Raw genomic sequence first — 12,753 nt, forward strand, 5'->3', positions numbered from 1 at the left:
AGTCTCTGGTCTAAAGTAGTGCACTATATAGGGAATAGGGTGCTAAAGTAGTGCACTATATAGGGAATAGGGTGCTAAAGTAGTGCACTATATAGGGAATAGGGTTCCATTAGAGACGTAGACTGGATATCACTGACGTCTACAGTTATGTCCATAAATGGCAACCTATTCCCTATATAGTGCACTACTTTAGCATCCTATTCCCTATATAGTGCACTACGTTAGCATCCTATTCCCTATATAGTGCACTACTTTGGCATCCTATTCCCTATATAGTGCACTACTTTAGCATCCTATTCCCTATATATTGCACTACTTTAGCACCCTATTCCCTATATAGTGCACTACTTTAGCACCCTATTCCCTATATAGTGCACTACTTTAGCACCCTATTCCCTATATAGTGCACTACTTTAGCACCCTATTCCCTATATAGTGCGCTGCTTTTGACCAGGGCCCATAGGGAATAAGGTCGTACCATCTGCTTGTACAGACAGACCTGTCATCATCAGACAACGCATGGGTGTCCCAGAAGGATCCCCTATTCCCCTCTTAAGGAAGGAACCTTGACCTGATATCTTACGGACAGCATGCCATATGTCTTTATCCTTATCCCCTCTCCTGTCACGGTCACCAGAGCCCGGCGACGTCCCTTCACGCCACCGCATCACACCTGTCCCGTTTCCCTTGGTCTTCTTGGGGAAAGGGGATAAAAATAGCCGGGGTGGGACGTGACAGAATAGGATCCTCTTGAAGGAGAGCGGGACTTTGTTCCAGATTGGACGGCTGGCGTCTGTAGCCAGCGATTCATTTTCACTCTGCAGCGACTCAGCTCTCTCTCTCTCCCTCTCTCTCTCTCTCTCTCTCTCTTTCTCTCTCCCTCTCTCTCTCCCTCTCTCTCTCTTTCTCTCTCTCTCTTTCTCTCTCCCTCTCTCTCTCTCACCGTCTCTCTCTCTCTCCAACGCCCTCCGACTGTCTTCAAATCAGGCCAGAGGCGCAGAGAAAGAGGGCATCAGAGTCAGTGTTTGTATCATAACAGTTGCCTCGGTCTCGCTCTCTTCAAGCGTAACGACAGACACCTGTCTACCCATTTGGTCTCATCCTCCTTTCCTCTCTTCTCTCTCTGATTTCATTCCATCTTTCTCTCGGTTTCTCTCATCCTCTCACTGAGTTTAAAAAAAAAATTGTCGTTGTTTGTTCACACTCTTCTCTTCTCATTCCATCGGTCCCCCTGACAACCACTGCATCGCTGCCTCCCTCTCATATCGCCGTGGCAACCATTATGGAGCCCCGTCGCCATGGTAACACACTGTCCCGATTCCACCATCAAGGGCAGGGAGAGGTATTAAAGAGAACACACAGGCCCAAAGGACACTACTAAACACACACACACACACACACGCTACAAATCCATGTAGTGCAAGCTCGGTTTCCCTTTGATCCACATGTCTACTGTACAGTCATGTAGAGTGGGTTGAATGGCCAAGCATTGTTTAAACTCAAACACATCAACTACTTTTAGAAGCAAAAAGGTTGATCAACACCATAGGAAGGACTACAGATGATCTGATCCCATAGGAAGGACTACAGTTGATCTGATTCCATAGGAAGGACTACAGATGATCTGATTCCATAGGAAGGACTACAGTTGAGCTGATTCCATAGGAAGGACTACAGATGATCTGATCCCATAGGAAGGACTACAGATGATCAACCCCATAGGAAGGACTACAGTTGATCTGATTCCATAGGAAGGACTACAGTTGATCTGATTCCATAGGAAGGACTACAGTTGATCAACCCCATAGGAAGGACTACAGTTGATCTGATTCCATAATAAGGACTACAGTTGATCAACCCCATAGGAAGGACTACAGTTGATCTGATTCCATAGGAAGGACTACAGCTGATCTGATTCCATAGGAAGGACTACAGATGATCAACCCCATAGGAAGGACTACAGTTGATCTGATTCCATAGGAAGGACTACAGATGATCTGATTCCATAGGAAGGACTACAGATGATCAACCCCATAGGAAGGACTACAGATGATCTGATTCCATAGGAAGGACTACAGTTGATCTGATTCCATAGGAAGGACTACAGATGATCTGATTCCATAGGAAGGACTACAGATGATCTGATCCCATAGGAAGGACTACAGATGATCTGATCCCATAGGAAGGACTACAGTTGATCAACCCCATAGGAAGGACTACAGATGATCTGATCCCATAGGAAGGACTACAGTTGATCAACCCCATAGGAAGGACTACAGTTGATCTGATTCCATAGGAAGGACGACAGATGATCAACCCCATAGGAAGGACTACAGATGATCAACCCCATAGGAAGGACTACAGATGATCAACCCCACAGGAAGGACTACAGATGATCTGATTCCACAGGAAGGACTACAGATGATCTGATTCCATAGGAAGGACTACAGATGATCTGATTCCACAGGAAGGACTACAGATGATCTGATTCCATATAGCATAACATGAGATCCTATGGTTATTGTTCCAATGCCCTGATCTACTGAATAACATGTGATACCAACACAAGCACTGAACTAAGGGTGTCCCAAATGCCACTCTATTCCGTATATAGTACACTACTATAGAGCCCTATTCCCTATATAGTACACTACTATAGAGCCCTATTCCCTATATAGTGTACTACTTTAGACCAGAGCACTATTCCCTATATAGTACACTACTTTAGTCCAGAGCCCTATTCCCTATATAGTGGTACTACTACAGACCAGAGCCCTATTCCCTATATAATACACTACTTTAGACCAGAACCCTATTCCCTATATAGTGGTACTACTATAGACCAGAGCCCTATTCCCTCTATATAGTGCACTACTTTAGACCAGAGCCCTATTCCCTATATAGTGTACTACTTTAGACCAGAGCCCTATTCCCTATATAGTGTACTACTTTAGACCAGAGCCCTATTCCCTATATAGTGGTACTACTATAGACCAGAGCCCTATTCCCTCTATATAGTGCACTACTTTAGACCAGAGCCCTATTCCCTATATAGTGTACTACTTTAGACCAGAGCCCTATTCCCTATATAGTGCACTACTTTAGACCAGAGCCCTATTCCCTCTATATAGTGCACTACTTTAGACCAGAGCCCTAGTGTATTTCCAGCCCCAGTGTATTTCCTACATATCCATGGCTGGAAATGGGAGCTGTGTGTTTGTGGTTAGCTACCACTGCTGCTCTGTAATGCTATCAGATCACTGAAGGAGAGAAAGAAGCCTGATAGACATCTGTCTCTCTCTCCTTCTCGCTCTAGCTCCCGCTCTCTGACTCTCTCTCTCTCTCTCTCTCTCTCTCTCTAACTCCCGCTCTCTGACTCTCTCTCTCGCTCTAGCTCCCGCTCTCTGACTCTCTCTTTATCTCTCTGTGATATCTTCTCTCTCCCTCACCCCCTCTCTCTCTTTATATACATATTTCTCTCTCTTTCTCTTTCTGTCTCTCTCTATCTCTCTCAATTTTCGCTCTCTCCCTTCATCTCTCCCCCTCTCCCTCCTGCTGTGTCTGATGCAGACTCCGATACAGTCAGAGAAAAAGGACTAGGCTGGACAACACATTTCACTTAAGTCATGTAGCTACCTAGAACTGGGTCCCTGCTATTGCTCTCTTTCTCTCTCTTTCATTCCCCGTCTTAACTCGGTTTCTCTCTTTCTCTCCCAAAGCATCTAATTTGTCTTGTTATTTCTAGCCCTCCTCTTTCCTCCCTCCTCTTTCCTCCCTCCTCTCATCCCTGTTATTTTATCCTATCACTCTTTCTCTCCCTTCCCCTGTCTCTCTTTGTGTTTAATCTCCATGAACAATCAGCCCACTTTCCATTGGCTGTGGTCCCATATTGCTTTTAATCCTGGTGCTGGGTTTGTGTGCTGTCTGTGTGTGCCTGCCACCCTTGTCTTTGCTATGAACGCTGGGTGAACCCAATCCTGCATGGGGAAAGGTCTTTGATATGAACACAGTGACAGATAGAACCATCCACTTAGTGCCTGGGATGCTATGTACATGTTAATTTCTTTCTCTCTCTCTCTCTCTCTCTCTCTCTCTCTTGCTCTCTCTCTTTCTTTCACCATCTCCCTTCATCTATACAGTCATCTCTAATCTCTCCCATCCCCTATTCCCTGACCCTCCATGTCTCCTTCTCTCTCCCTGTCCCTCCATGTCTCCCTCTCTCTCCCTGTCCCTCCATGTCTACCTCTCTCTCCCTGTCCCTCATCTTTCTCTTTCTCTCTCATTGTCCCTCCATGTCTCCCTCTCTCTCCCTGTCCCTCCATCTCTCTCTTTCTCTCTCCCTGTCCCTCCATCTCTATCCCTCTCTCTCCCTCCATCTCTATCCCTCTCTCTCCCTGTCCCTCCATGTCTCCCTCTCTCTCCCTGTCCCTCCATCTCTATCCCTCTCTCTCCCTGTCCCTCCATCTCTATCCCTCTCTCTCCCTGTCCCTCCATGTCTCCCTCTCTCTCCCTGTCCCTCCATGTCTACCTCTCTCTCCCTGTCCCTCATCTTTCTCTTTCTCTCTCATTGTCCCTCCATGTCTCCCTCTCTCTCCCTGTCCCTCCATCTCTCTTTCTCTCTCCCTGTCCCTTCATCTCTATCCCTCTCTCTCCCTGTCCATCCATGTCTCCCTCTCTCTCCCTGTCCCTCCATGTCTCCCTCTCTCTCCCTGTCCCTCCATCTCTATCCCTCTCTCTCCCTGTCCCTCCATGTCTCCCTCTCTCTCCCTGTCCCTCCATCTCTCTCTTTCTCTCTCCCTGTCCCTTCATCTCTATCCCTCTCTCTCCCTGTCCATCCATGTCTCCCTCTCTCTCCCTGTCTCCCTCTCTCTCCCTGTCCCTCCATCTCTATCCCTCTCTCTCCCTGTCCCTCCATGTCTCCCTCTCTCTCCCTGTCCCTCCATCTCTATCCCTCTCTCTCCCTGTCCCTCCATGTCTCCCTCTCTCTCCCTGTCCCTCCATCTCTCTCTTTCTCTCTCCCTGTCCCTCCATGTCTCCCTCTCTCTCCCTGTCCCTCCATCTCTCTCCTTCGCTATCCCTGTCCCTCCATCTCTCTCTTTCTCTCTCCTTCTCTCTCCCTCCCTCTTTCCATCCCTCCCTCTCTCCCTGTCCCTCCCTCCCCCTGGCCTGCAGGGGTTTCTGTCCGTCAGTTGTGATGTTAAATCGAGATCCTGACTTTCTGTGGTCACTAAAGAACCCATGGCACTCATAAGAGTAAGGGTTGTGAACCCTGGAGTCCTGGCTTTAGTCTCATCCTGACCAAACATACTTCCTTGGACACCTAATCATCCCTAACTTCCAACTGGCTCATTCTACCTCAGCAAGTCTTTCTCTGGTCAAAGCTATAATGAGATTGTATTCTCATTCAATTTACTTGGGGAAAAAAAGAAGGGTTCATTATAATAATGATCTCTCTCCTCTCCCCCGCAGGTCCAGGCCCCCCAGCAGATCAGACGGTGGTTATCGAGGAGTTTAGGTTCCTCTCTCAGAAGCTCTTTGTCTCTGTGTCTGTGTTTGCTGGACTGGGGATTCTACTGGGAATAGTGTGTCTCACATTCAACATCTACAACAGCAATGTCAGGTACTCAAAAACCTGTGTGTGTATGGGAGGGTGGTGGTGACTGTGTGTGTGTGAGTGTAAAGCATTTGTTTGTTTGTGTGTGTGTGTGTGTGTGTGTGTGTGTGTGTGTGTGTGTGGGTGTGGGTGTGGGTGTGTGTGTGTGTGTGTGGGGAAACAAGGTCTAGTTAAAGCCACAACCAGACTAGATTGTGAACAACTCTAGGCGGAGTCCATTGCTTGACTTCCGTGAGAGTTCGTCCATCATAACATTCAATAATCAATTAATTGTTTTCATTCTTGCACCACGCGATCGGTTATCAATTCATGTATTTTTCTTCTCTGTGCTACTTGCAGCATGATCAATATATTTTCCCACATGATAGACAGTTGCTGGCCGGAGAACGTCTCTGAAGCCATGAACCCGAGGAGCGAGTATTAACCCTGCTGTAGAATTCATTGCGGCCAGCAGGTCAAACAAACGACTAAAATGAACGAGTCACTCTGACTCTCGAATCATTTGCGACCTGCACATCACTAGGAATTAACATCACTTTGCAAGCCAGCATAATGTGGTGTGATGCTGGTTTTTCTTTAGCTTATGATGCTCACCAGTGTCCAAAACACAGCGAAGGCTGGTCACCAGTGTCCAAAACACAGCGAAGGCTGTTCACCAGTGTCCAAAACACAGCGAAGGCTGTTCACCAGTGTCCAAAACACAGCGAAGGGTTGGTCACCAGTGTCCAAAACACAGCGAAGGCTGGTCACCAGTGTCCAAAACACAGCGAAGGCTGTTCACCAGTGTCCAAAACACAGCGAAGGCTGTTCACCAGTGTCCAAAACACAGCGAAGGGTTGGTCACCAGTGTCCAAAACACAGCGAAGGCTGGTCACCAGTGTCCAAAACACAGCGAAGGCTGGTCACCAGTGTCCAAAACACAGCGAAGGCTGGTCACCAGTGTCCAAAACACAGCGAAGGCTGGTCACCAGTGTCCAAAACACAGCGAAGGCTGGTCACCAGTGTCCAAAACACAGCGAAGGCTGGTCACCAGTGTCCAAAACACAGCGAAGGCTGGTCACCAGTGTCCAAAACACAGCGAAGGCTGGTCACCAGTGTCCAAAACACAGCGAAGGCTGGTCACCAGTGTCCAAAACACAGCGAAGGCTGGTCACCAGTGTCCAAAACACAGCGAAGGCTGGTCACCAGTGTCCAAACCACAGCGAAGGCTGGTCACCAGTGTCCAAAACACAGCGAAGGCTGGTCACCAGTGTCCAAAACACAGCGAAGGGTTGATCACCAGTGTCCAAAACACAGCGAAGGCTGGTCACCAGTGTCCAAAACACAGCGAAGGCTGGTCACCAGTGAAAAAACCAGCATAACCAGCTAGACTATGCTGGTCAGTCCAGCTAGACCAGCTAGACCATGTTGGTCTGCCAGCAGAACCAGTTAGACCATGTTGGTCAGACCTGCGTGACCATTAACCGACCAGCACTGACCTGCCTAGACCAGCATGGACCAACAGGACATTTATACTGGTCTATGCTGTTTTTATGATCAGCAGGGCAGAGCTATCCAATATTCACATTTCTTCTTGACACATCCTGCGTATATGTTCTTCAGCGTGACTCTTAACAAGGATATTCACATCTCGGTGTGCGAGCTTTGACAGTTAAATCCCAAACTTTGTTTGCATTTGTGACAGACAACTAATATCTTCCCGCACTGTGTGGCAGTCTGGGCTTTCTGCATGCTGTGAATGTCTCAGAGATAAAGAGGCTGACTGACAGAGGTATTGTGTAGTGGAAGATTGTGTGTGTGTGTGTCACCATGCATGCGTGTAAACGGAGATATAGAGCCTGACAGACAGAAATATCAGTGTGTATGTGTGTGTGTGTGTGTGTGTGTGTGTGTCTGTGTCTGTGTGCGTGTGTGTGTGTGTGTGCGTGTGTGTGTGTGTGCGTGTGTCTGTGCGTGTGTGTGCGTGTCTGTGTCTGTGTCTGTGTCTGTGTCTGTGTGTGTGTGTGTGTGTGTGTGTCTGTGCGTGTGTCTGTGCGTGTGTCTATGACAGGTACATCCAGAACTCCCAGCCCTACCTGAACAACATGACGGCAGTGGGGTGTATGATGGCTCTGGCTGCTGTCTTCCCTCTGGGCCTCGACGGACACCACGTACACAGGAAGCAGTTCCCCGTGGTCTGCCAGGTACACAGGAAGTACACAGGAAGTGGAGCCATACCACTAAAGCATTGTGGGGGATTTGAGTTTTAAGGATACAGGAAAGCTCTGGGGTGATGTGTTCCCCTAGGTACAGATCCTAACCGTAATCAATAGTAAGGACTGACCCAAGATCAGCATCCGGGGGCAACTTCACACTACACCTACAGCTAACAGGAAGTGGGCCCTACCACTGAGGCATTATAGGGGATTGAGTTTTATGGTAGAATTCTTGTAGGAGGGTAGTTTAGGTCATTATCAATAAATGCCAAATGAAAGTATTGACTTAGACTTTTGAAAATGAATAATTCTTTAATAACTATTGTATTTAACACATTAATACATTTGACAATGTATTTGTATTTGTTATGCCCCACCAGTTACGTACGGGCTTTGTAATTGTTTAATAAATGCACAGACACAATTCATTATTGATATTTCTTTCCCCTATTCCCCCCTGGCCAGTTCCGTCTGTGGCTGCTTGGCCTGGGCTTCAGCCTGGCGTACGGTTCTATGTTCACGAAGATCTGGTGGGTCCACACCGTCTTCACCAAGAAGGACGACAAGAAGGAGAAGAGGAAGGTAAATAAAGAGGAGAATGACTGGCTAAAGAAAAATAAAAAAGGTAAGGAAGGAAGGAAGGAAGGAAGGAAGGAAGGAAGGAAGGAAGGAGGAAGGAAGGAAGGAAGGGAAGTGAATGAAAAAGAGAAACAAGAGTACCTGCCTGGCTGGGAGATTGTGGAGGCTGGGAGGCTGTGGAGCCTGTGGAGGCTGTGAGGCTGTGGAGGCTGAGAGGCTGAGAGGCTGTGAGGCTGCCTGGCTGGGAGGCTGTGGAGGCTGAGAGGCTGGGAGGCTGAGAGGCTGTGGAGCCTGTGGAGGCTGAGAGGCTGTGGAGCCTGTGGAGGCTGAGAGGCTGTGGAGCCTGTGGAGGCTGAGAGGCTGTGGAGCCTGTGGAGGCTGAGAGGCTGTGAGGCTGCCTGGCTGTGGAGGCTGAGAGGCTGTGAGGCTGCCTGGCTGGGAGGCTGTGGAGCCTGTGGAGGCTGAGAGGCTGAGAGGCTGTGAGGCTGCCTGGCTGGGAGGCTGTGGAGGCTGAGAGGCTGTGAGTCTGCCTGGCTGGGAGGCTGTAAGGAAGGAAGGAAAGTGAATGAAAAAGAGAAACAAGAGTACCTGCCTGGCTGGGAGGCTGAGGAGCCTGTGGAGGCTGGGAGGCTGTGGAGGCTGGGATACGGTCCAAACTCTGAACTACTACTAACTCTACTCCTGGGTTGCGTCCCCATGTAGTGTCCTGGCTGCTCTCTAAAGGGCCTTTTACTTCATCATCCTCTCAGTCAAGGGTGCCCTATATGCACTGGAAATAATGTATTTCCCAATGTGGCATTATCATTTCACATTCACTCTCTCTCTACTACCGCTCTCTCTCTCTTCTCTCTCTCTCTCTCTCTCTCTCTCGTCTCTCTCTCTCTACTACCGCTCTCTCTCTCTCTCTCTCTCTCTCTCTCTCTCCTTCTCCCTCTCTCTCTCTCTCTCTACTACTGCTCTCTCTCTCTCTCTCACTCTACTAACCGCTCTCTCTTCCTCTCTCTCTCGCTCTCTCCGCTCTCTCTTCTCTCTACTACCGCTCTCTCTCTCTCTCTACTACCTCTCTCTCTCTCTCTACTACCGCTCTCTCTCTCTCTCTCTCTCTCTCTCTCTCTCTCTACTACCGCTCTCTCTCTCTCTCTCTCTCTCTCTCTCTCTCTCTCTCTCTCTCTCTCTCTAACTCTACTACCGCTCTCTCTCTCTCACTCTACTACCGCTCTCTCTCTCTCTCTCTCTCTCTCTCTCTCGCTCTCTCTCGCTCTCTCTCTCTCTCTCTCTCTACTACCTCTCTCTCTCTCTCTCTCTCTCTCTCTTTTACCTCTCTCTCCTACCTCTCTCTCTCTCAGACAGACAGACCAGAGAGACAGAGAGTGAGACAGACAGACGGAGAGACACAGGGAGAAAGCGAGAGAGACAGAGAGACAGAGGGAGAAAGAGAGTGAGACAGATGGAGAGACAGAGGGAGACCGATGGACTGACAGAGGGAGAAAGAGAGAGAGGCAGAGAGAGAAAGAGAGAGAGGGAGACATACAGAAAGAGTGAGAGACAGAGGGAGACAGAGAGACAGAGGGAGAAAGAGAGAGAGAGTGACAGAGAGTCCGAGGGAGAAAGAGAGAGAGAGAGAGAGACAGACGAGGCCGAGGGAGAAAGTTAGAGAGAGACAGAGAAAGAGAGAAAGACAGACAGAGAGACAGAGAGAGAAAGAGAGAGAGAGAGACAGACCGAGAGGCCAAGGGAGAAAGTTAGAGAGAGACAGAGAAAGACAGACAGAGAGACAGAGAGAGAAAGAGAGAGAGGCAGACAGAGAGACACAGTATATACGTATGCATATGAGATGAATAATGTAGGGGAAGTAACATTATATAAGGTAGCATTGTTTAAAGTGGCTAGTGATATATTTACATCATTTCCCATCAATTCCCATTATTAAAGTGGCTGGAGTTGAGTCATTGTCAGTGTCAGTGTGTTGGCAGCAGCCACTCAATGTTAGTGGTGGCTGTTTAACAGTCTGATGGCCTTGAGATAGAAGCTGTTTTTCAGTCTCTCGGTCCCAGCTTTGATGCACCTGTACTGACCTCGCCTTCTGGATGATAGCAGGGTGAACAGGCAGTGGCTCGGGTGGTTGATGTCCTTGATGATCTTTATGGCCTTCCTGTAACATCGGGTGGTGTAGGTGTCCTGGAGGGCAGGTAGTTTGCCCGCAGTGATGCGTTGTGCAGACCTCACTACCCTCTGGAGAGCCTTAAGGTTGAGGGCGGAGCAGTTGCCGTACCAGGCGGTGATACAGCCCGCCAGGATGCTCTCGATTGTGCATCTGTAGAAGTTTGTGAGTGCTTTTGGTGACAAGCCGAATTTCTTCAGCCTCCTGAGGTTGAAGAGGCGCTGCTGCGCCTTCTTCACGATGCTGTCTGTGTGAGTGGACCAATTCAGTTTGTCTGTGATGTGTATGCCGAGGAACTTAAAACTTGCTACCCTCTCCACTACTGTTCCATCGATGTGGATCTCCCCTGTCTCCCCTGGCTCCCCTGTCTCCCCTGTCTCCCCAGGCTCCCCTGTCTCCCCTGTCTCCCCTGTCTCCCTTGTCTTTACTGTCTCCCCTGTCTCCCCTGTCTCCCCTGTCTCCCCTGTCTCCCCTGTCTCTCCTGTCTCCCCAGGCTCCCCTGTCTCCCCTGGCACCTCAGGGAAAGATACATCCCATTACTGAATATATATGACTGCTATCCTTAGCAGTAGAGTAGCAGTAGAGGCCTCCCTGGGGAGATTATATTATGGAAAGATAAAGCCCATTACTGAATATATATGACTGCTATCCTTAGCAGTAGAGTAGCAGTAGAGGCCTCCCTGGGGAGATTATATTATGGAAAGATAAAGCCCATTACTGAATATATATGACTGCTATCCTTAGCAGTAGAGTAGCAGTAGAGGCCTCCCTGGGGAGATTATATTATGGAAAGATAAAGCCCATTACTGAATATATATGACTGCTATCCTTAGCAGTAGAGTAGCAGTAGAGGCCTCCCTGGGGAGATTATATTATGGAAAGATAAAGCCCATTACTGAATATATATGACTGCTATCCTTAGCAGTAGAGTAGCAGTAGAGGCCTCCCTGGGGAGATTATATTATGGAAAGCCATGTTCAAATTGATTGAGTTCACTTTGAGTCACTTGCTTATCCTGAGACTGCTTTACTCCAGTCAGCCAGCAACCAGCAACCAGCCAGCCAGCCAGCCATTCAGCCAGCCAGCCATTCAGCAGGCCAGCCAGCCATTCAGCCAGCCAGCCAGTCAGCCAGCCAGCCAGCCAGCCATTCAGCCAGCGTTTCAGCCATCCATTCAGCCAGTCAGTCAGCCAGCAACCAGCCAGCCAGTCAGCCAGCCATTCAGCCTGCCAGTCAGCCAGCCAGTCAGCCAGCCATTCAGCCAAACAGGCCACCTACTCAGAGCTTGCGTCCCAAATAGCACCCTATTCCCTATAGGCTACCCTGGGGCGGCAGGGTAGCCTAGTGGTTAGAGCGTTGGACTAGTCACCAGAAGGTTGCAAGTTCAAATCTCCAAGCTAACAAGGTACAAATCTGTCGTTCTGCACCTGAACAGGCAGTTAACCCACTGTTCCTAGGCTGTCATTGAAAATAAGAATTTGTTCTTAACTGACTTGCCTAGTTAAATAAAGGTAAAATAAAAAAATTAATATAGTGCACTACTTTTGGCCAGGTCCCATAGGGTGTCCCACAAACTAGTGCACTAAGAGTATAGGGTGCCATATGGGACGTAGGCAGAAGGCTAGAGAGAGATGTTCTGCCTTGCGCTGTGGACGCCGATTGATGCTCTCTGTTATTGTAATGTTGTGACTTTGAATTCCTTTGTGCCTTTGACGATGTGTGTTCCCTCCCCATTCAACAACGGCGTTGTTATTCTTTTTATTTTTTTCGGGAAAGGCTTTGGGATTTAAGGAACCTTCTGTAAAGGGATATTCATGGAAAATTGAGTGCGTGGGATAAATATGTTTTTATTTCTAGTAGATAATAGGTTCAAAATGAATTTTCTTCTCGTGTTAGGTGATCCTCTGCGCTTGCTAAGTTCCATACATTTACACTGTATCTTAGATGTGAGGAACCTTTAAAGATTCAAATCGACTTCAGTGTTTTCCAACGGTGCTGAATGACTGATCTTGTTATCTACTAGATAGAAGAATTACTCATATTGTTATCTACTTCATAGGACAATTACTGATACAGTACATAGTGTTATTTACTAGATAACATAATGACTCATACATGCTTTGCTTTATCTTGGCCAGGTCGCAGTTGTAAATGAGAACTTGTTCTCAACTGGCCTACCTGGTTAAATAAAGGTGAAATCCTTAA

At 48.2% G+C, this 12,753-nt stretch overlaps 1 protein-coding gene across 1 annotated transcript in view; it reads left to right on the top strand.

Moving 5' to 3' along the window:
- Positions 1-12,753, top strand: part of LOC109875904 (gamma-aminobutyric acid type B receptor subunit 1-like) — a 328,979-nt gene that overhangs the window by 290,971 nt on the left and 25,255 nt on the right. The window contains exons 16-18 of the mRNA XM_031789059.1: positions 5,470-5,620; positions 7,665-7,797; positions 8,275-8,391. Coding sequence (XP_031644919.1) covers positions 5,470-5,620; positions 7,665-7,797; positions 8,275-8,391 — 401 coding nt within the window. The remainder of the gene's footprint in view (positions 1-5,469; positions 5,621-7,664; positions 7,798-8,274; positions 8,392-12,753) is intronic.

Source organism: Oncorhynchus kisutch, linkage group LG14 (genome assembly GCF_002021735.2).
Source record: "Oncorhynchus kisutch isolate 150728-3 linkage group LG14, Okis_V2, whole genome shotgun sequence".
In the NCBI taxonomy this organism is placed as follows: domain Eukaryota; kingdom Metazoa; phylum Chordata; class Actinopteri; order Salmoniformes; family Salmonidae; genus Oncorhynchus; species Oncorhynchus kisutch.